Below are 7148 nucleotides of genomic sequence, written 5' to 3'. Positions count from 1 at the left end.
GTTAGAGTTCTCTTGCTTGAGGGTACACTTGGGCACACTTTTCTATCTAGTTTCTCTTCTTCTTGTTCTGTTAAAGTTTTTATATTTTAAATAGGAAATATTTATTTTAATATTGTTACTATTCCTAAAATGTTCTATTTTTCCTTATCTCCTTATTTCCTTATTTCCTTTCCTCACTGGGCTATTTTCCCTGTTGGGGCCCCTGGGCTTATAGCATCCTGCTTTTCCAACTAGGGTTGTAGCTTAGCATTTAATAATAATAATAATAAAATGTAAATTATATATATATATATTTATATATATATATATATATATATATATATATATATATATATATATATATATATATACACACACATATATATCGAATAACTGGCATACTTCATGAAAAGGTAGCTTTAGCATAAGATAAAATTTACGCCATTTACCACAGACTTTTCAGCTTCTCCACGTGCCCAGGAACTTCGCCAACAACACATCGATCTCGCATGCATATTATAGACTGTTAGACTGGCTCCACACAAGCGGATTGATGCCGCGCGGTTTTGACGCCCTTCACACACTGCCCGCTCGGAAAAGAAGTGATTTACTAGCCAAGTGCACTGCAAAACCGCGCGGACCCAGTGTAGCGGCTTATAGAAGCAACGAGGCCGCTCGGGGAAAATACTCTCGTGTGAAGACTTTCCTCCTAACGAGCTGAAATATTTCCGTACGAGAAAAATCCACTCGTGTGAAGCGAGCCTTACTCTATACCTTTTTCTTCCTTCCAATCTCACAGTTACACATTTATAAACTCCGGGAAAAAAATCATATAGAAATAATATATAAAGGACAGTATAATGAGGTCTTCCTTTACTTATCTAATGTATAACAAACACAGTAAAGGGAAGACCGAAAAGCTCCTCTTAAAAAAAAAAATAAATAAATAAATAAATAAAAATCGTGCGCATTAGCTCTTAGATCATCGCCATCTATTGACAAAGCGCCTAACTAAAATTCACTGAAAACCCTTAAGATGTGTCACGACTATTCATGAAATTCAAGTCCTTGGCAGTAGTTCTCTACTATGGGTACTTGCTTTTCCTACGAAATATGTCTTTTATAAACATGTATTTATCATTATTCAGCAGCACTGACAAACGCAATTCATATTAGGCGCCCTTTTTTCTATTCCAGATGTGAAAAAAGATCGAAATAATTAGTGCCATCTGTTGCCAAACCGCCTTACTAACAAGGGAATAACACATAAATCCCAGCGATTTTCCGGTCTTCCCTTTACAGTCTTTGAATTTATGAGCATTGAGTATTCCTAATTTGGATATCAATATTCATGTAGTTTAAGCAAAATAATAAATATATCTAAAACGAGTAACTTTCCTCTTCCGGTAGATACGTTAAAAGGTTATGAGTTTGTAATGACTTCAGCTTTTTTTTTTTTTTTTTTTCATATCAATACATGCTCGGAAAAAAATTGCATTATTCTCCTCCATATATTTTGAAAGTCTTGCTATATTTACTCATGTAAACAGTACTGAACAATGATCAAAATACCTATAAAATTTTCGATTATACATACGTCTGGTGTTGCAATTTCTTATACAATACAGATATTCTCAGTTATTCGTATCAAGTTTTGTATAACGAAACTATCTCTTTTTCTGGAGACAGAATAACCCACTCGACAAATTAAACTTGTTTTGAATAATATTATCAAAAGTTTGGGCCGCGTTGATATTTTGCTACCACGCATATAAATAGTGCGTCAAAAAAGGCTCTTAAAACATACAGAGTAGCATAAAATAACCCGTTTGACGTCATTCATCTATTCTCATAAGCGTCGACGGGTTTATAAATGCAAATGAAACACTGTTATGATTGTAACCAAAACTTACCTTTCATGAAATACATTTTTATTTATTTTCAATAATTAATAAATATTTGGATATGTTTACAAACAATGTAAAATCAAATGACAACAATTATGTTCCGATAGTCTTCAGTAATGGCAGTATTCAGCAATAAAAAACTAGATAATCAAGTGACTTTGCCTATTAACTGAAGGATTCGGGAATGACTCTACTCAGATATTTCAATAAGCCTCTAAAATGTATATGGAAATTTAATCAAATATCATTTATCCTTGTTCTTTCTTTGCAGCATTTCCTAAGAATGAAACCTCACTAAAAACTCTCGTAAAAATTTTGGAAACACCTTTAAAATTTGCCTACCTTATCTTCTTCTTCTTCTTCTTCTTCTTCTTCTTCTTCTTCTTCTTCTTCTTCTTCTTCTTCTCGTCAAATGTGCATAATAAACACACAATATACGAGGCCAGTTTAATCTCCGTTATCATCACAAACTCTTCAAAAATTAATATCTGAAAAGGAAAAGAAACATTATTGCCAATTTGTCCTCTTTGTTTTCTGATTAGTCTTACATTTTGACACTATTATTCATCAAAGTTAATGTTGTTGTTGTTGTTGTTGTTGTTGTGTGTTGGTGATTCCTTATGACTCTCTGCAACAAAAACCCTCTGAACTTCATTGATCCAGATATGCTTACCAGTAGTTTAGCAAGTTTACATGATGGCATTATCAATGGTCACCCATTTAAATACCGACCAATACAACATAATATAAAGACCAAACAGTAGCACGTTTGAATTTTGTTGTATCTAGAAAAAATATATATCTTAAGGCTAGTGTTGAGTGACTATATTCACCCACAACTTGTGTATGTACGGATTGTGTAATCCTGGTTTTACATTGAAGAATGGATACACAAGTTTATTCATATACTTAGTATACAATATTTCACATAAGAAGTATATTATTTGCTAATGGTAGTTAAACAACTACTCGGTAAAAGAATCAAATCAAAAGACAAAATTTATGTAAAATATTTATTTAAATTAGTACATAATCTTACATAAAAAATATGAGAAATTTTTTTTTATCCTTTCGATGTATTATATTGATAATTTATGGCTTACAAAATATAAAAAAAAAATCGCCAAATATTTTCACTCCAGAATAATGAAGAGTTTCAAGTTATATCCCTACAAACAAAGGTTCCAATAAAAGACAAAAAAAGGTCTTAAAGAACCACATTCTGTTTTACCTGATCAACATTAACTTCTGATGAGGAATGAATGAATGATCTGTAATTATCTGGCATCATAACTCCAGTGGTCATAGATGCCGATTAAAGTATGTTCAATTAACATATTAATAACATTAATACAAAAAACTAAAATAACAAAGCAAATGACTAATGTTAACAGCTGCCTGCTGACCAAAAAAAGAAAAAAAATAAGCAACTAAATACTGAACAGACATTATATAGGATGTACCTTTGCCCACCATTTTCTCTTGGGACAAACAAACACAGTATAATAGTAGAAAATATAAAGATTCATTTCATAATACCATCTTTAGAAAGAGATATTGATAAGAATCATCGTTCAGTGGTTGTAATGTTTGTATTTGATACATAAAGATGGATATTATCACAAATTCTATTTATTATCTACATCCATCGATGAAATATCTATTCCAGGTAAACATGCACTAACTGGTGCATGCATGGTTTAGATTATTTCTTATAAGTGTTTTTGTAGAAGTCTGTGGTAGGTTCAATTCCCGATTCAATCGTCTTGTCATCACGAGTTTCCATTGCTGTAGAAATATTGCAGCTAAAACTAGATGGATAATCACAAACATTTAATTCTGGATTAAAGAGAAGGTTATCAGGGCAATGGTGCAAATGAGCAACTCCGTCCCATACACACATGTAGAAGGAACCACAGTCTCTTGGGTTAGGGAGAAGAAGCGGATGTTCTCCTGGAGGATTTGGACAAAGAATCTCAAAATCTTCGTCATCGGAAGACTCTTCTGAGTTTATTTCGGGGATGGGTGTGCTGCTGTTAGTGACATGTGCTACTGTAGTCTTAATTTCTGAAATTAGTGTGCTGCTATTGGTAATATGTGCAGCTGTACTTTGGATTTCATGAGCTGATGAGCTGCTATTGATAATATGTGTAGCCGTAGTCTTGATTTCTGGAGCTGGTGTGCTACTATTGGTAACATGCGCAGCCGTAGTCTTGATTTCTGGAGCTGATGTGCTGCTATTGGTAATATGTGCCGCCGTACTTTGGATTTCTGGAGCTGTTGTGCTGCTATTGGCAACATGCACAGCCGTAGTCTTGATTTCTGGACCTGATGTGCTGCTATTAGTAACATGTGCTGCTGTAGTTTTGATTTCTGGGGCTGATGTGCTGCTATTGGTCACATGTGCTGACGTAGTTTTGATTTCTGGAGCTGGCGTGCTGATATTAGTAACTTTTGATGCTGTAGTTTTGATTTCTGGAACTGATGTGCTGATATTGGTAACATGTGCTGCTGTAGTTTTGATTTCTGGGGCTGGGGTGCTGATATTGGTAACATGTGCTGCTGAAGTTTTGATTTCTGGAGCTGGCGTGCTGATATTGGTAACATGTGCTGCTGTAGTTTTGAATTCTGGAGCTGATGTGCTGATATTGGTAACATGTACTGCTGTAGTTTTGATTTCGGGAGCTGGCGTGCTGCTATTGGTAACATGTGCTGCTGTAGTTTGGGTTTCTGGAGCTGGTGTACTGCTATTGGTAACATGTGCTGCTGTAGTTTTGACTTCTGGAGCTGATGTACTGATATTGGTAACAACTGCTGCTGTAGTTTTGATTTCTGATGCTGGTGTGCTGCTGTTGGTAACATGTGCTGCTGTAGTTTTGAATTCTGGAGCTGATGTGCTGATATTGGTAACATGTGCTGCTGTAGTTTTGATTTCTGGAGCTGATGTGCTGCTATTGGTAACATGTGCTGCTGTAGTTTTGACTTCTGGAGCTAGCGTACTGCTATTGGTAACATGTGCTGCTGTAGTTTTGATTTCTGGAGCTATCGTACTGCTATTGGTAACATGCGCTGCAGTAGTGTTGACTTCTGGAGCTGGTGTGCTGCTATTGGTAACATGTGCTGCTGTAGTTTTGACTTCGGGAGCTGATGTGCTGCTATTGGTAACATGTCCTGTTGTAGTTTTGATTTCTGGAGCTGATGTGCTATTGGTAATATGTGCTGCTGTAGTTTTGATTTCTGGAGCTGATGTGCTGCTATTGGTAACATGTGCTGTTGTAGTTTTGATTTCTGGAACTGGCGTACTGCTATTGGTAACATGTGCTGATGTAGTTTTGATTTCTGGAACTAGCGTGCTGCTATTAGTAACATGTGCTGCTGTAGTTTTGATTTCTGGAGCTGGTGTGCTGCTATAGGTAAAATGTGCTGCTGTAGTTTTGACTTCTGGAGCTAATGTGCTGCTATTGGTAACATGTGCTGCTGTAGTTTTAATTTCTGGAGCTGATGTGTTGCTAGTAGTAATATGTGCTGCTGTAGTTTTCATTTCTGGATATGATGTAGTGCTATTGATGGTAGGTGCTATTGTGCTGCTGTTCGTAAAAAGTGGTGGTGAAGTCGAAACACTACACCTGAAGCTGGATGGCGAATCACACACTTGTATTTCTGGGTTAAAATGCAGATTGGCTGGGCAGTGTTGTAAGAATGCTATCCCATTCCATGAGCATATGAAGAAAGAACCACAATCTAATGGGTTGGACAGAAGAAGTGGAAATTCTTGCGGAGGATTGGGACAAAGAGCAGCAACAGAAGGTGGAGCAGTTACTGGTTCCAGCACTTCATTGGATTCTGAATTTACAATGTATGTACTGCTGGAAGTACCCACAGATGTACTTTTTTCTGCAATAGTATTATTTGGTGTAATAGGTGGTGCTACTGTAGAAACCTTGCAGTCCACATTAATAGGCGAGTCACAAACTTGTATCTCAGGGTTGAAGTATAAAACTGATGGACAATTCTGCAAAAAGGCCACATTGTTCCAGGAGCACATGTAAAAGGATCTGCAATCTGCTGGATTTGATAAGAGCAATGGGTACTTTCCAGGAGGATTCGGACAAAGAGCAGCAATTTCTGGAGGAGCCGTAAGTGATGGGTATGCCCTTACCCCAGTCCAAATCACATTGAATAAAACAGCACTCAGCAATCTGTGAAGGAGAAAATAAACACCCTTAGTTGACCTCTCTGGATTTTACTTAGATTTAAAGGACGTTAGACAGTATAGCACTGAATCATATTATAACAATATATTTTGCAATAAATGTCAGAAAAATTAATAATCATCTTTGATTTATAATACTTACAGTAAGCGGACCATTATGTTGTAATGGATTGTGGAAATATGTAACCAGAAGAGTTCTCGTCTTAGACTTCACTGAAGATTTGCTGACCTGAAACTTTGTAGCTCAGAGGTCGAAGAAGAACTACCTACTTGAAGATCTACCGCTGTTTATATATTGGATTGTTCAAAGCTATTACCTTTCGATGCCGTCACATGACGACGTCATGATGATGTCAGGGGAGAATAAAAACATCTCGCACATCAATAAATACCCGATAACGAAGCGTCGATCGCTTTGGATGTAAGATAAGGAAATGACGCCTTTATCCTTTAAGCCGATTGGTGATTAGCTTTATGGTTCGAGAATTTGGGTTATTGTGCTTCTCTCATTAGAATTCAGAAAGAACTTGGGTATTGTGAAATTCGCATTAGAATTCAGAAATAAATTTGATTAATTGAATGAGTTGGAGTTTTCTGGCATAATGACATTGATGGTCGTTGACACCGGTATCGTTTAAAGATTTAAAGGCCGCCCATTGATTAGCAGAGGCAAGGGACATTGACAATACCCTATCAAGCAGGACAATACCCTAGAGACTGACCATATAATATGATCAGAGCCCAAGCCTCCTCTCCACCCAAGCTAAGACCAGGGAGGCCCAGGATATGGCTGTTGATGACTTAGCAGATAGACCTATAGGCTCCCCCAAACCCCCCATCCTTAGCTCACAAGGATGGTGAGGTTGCAGCGACCAAAGGAACTGAAGATTTTTTGCGGAACTCTAACCCCAGTGACCATGTATGATCAGCGCCCAAGATCCCCTCTTCACTCAAGCTAGGACCAAGGAGAGTCAGGCAATGGCTGCTAATGACTCAGCAGATAGATCTATAGGCTCCTCCAAACATCCCCTCCTTAGTTGACTAGGATG

The 7148-nt window shown here is 37.0% G+C and overlaps 2 protein-coding genes across 2 annotated transcripts in view; both read right to left on the bottom strand.

Annotated features, from left to right (window-relative positions):
• The window catches only part of LOC137645551 (ribosome-binding protein 1-like), a 9755-nt gene extending 6563 nt beyond the window's left edge, over nt 1-3192 (bottom strand). The window contains exons 1-2 of the mRNA XM_068378354.1: nt 3118-3192; nt 2229-2374 (exon numbers count right to left, since the gene is read on the bottom strand). Of these exons, the coding sequence (XP_068234455.1) occupies nt 2229-2374; nt 3118-3192 (221 nt within the window). The remainder of the gene's footprint in view (nt 1-2228; nt 2375-3117) is intronic.
• On the bottom strand, nt 3090-6353 carry LOC137645087 (mucin-2-like). Its single transcript, XM_068377939.1, has 2 exons — nt 6242-6353; nt 3090-6085 (listed from the first exon to the last, which is right to left on the bottom strand). The coding sequence occupies exons 1-2, from the start codon at nt 6253-6255 to the stop codon at nt 3592-3594; spliced, it is 2508 nt and encodes an 835-aa protein (XP_068234040.1). The 5' UTR covers nt 6256-6353; the 3' UTR covers nt 3090-3591.
• Between the last annotated feature and the right edge of the window lie 795 nt (nt 6354-7148).

The sequence above is a fragment of the Palaemon carinicauda genome, chromosome 8, assembly GCF_036898095.1.
Source record: "Palaemon carinicauda isolate YSFRI2023 chromosome 8, ASM3689809v2, whole genome shotgun sequence".
Lineage (NCBI taxonomy): Eukaryota > Metazoa > Arthropoda > Malacostraca > Decapoda > Palaemonidae > Palaemon > Palaemon carinicauda.
Note: the sequence above shows the minus strand (reverse complement) of the source record. Positions and strands in the feature narration are given on the sequence as shown.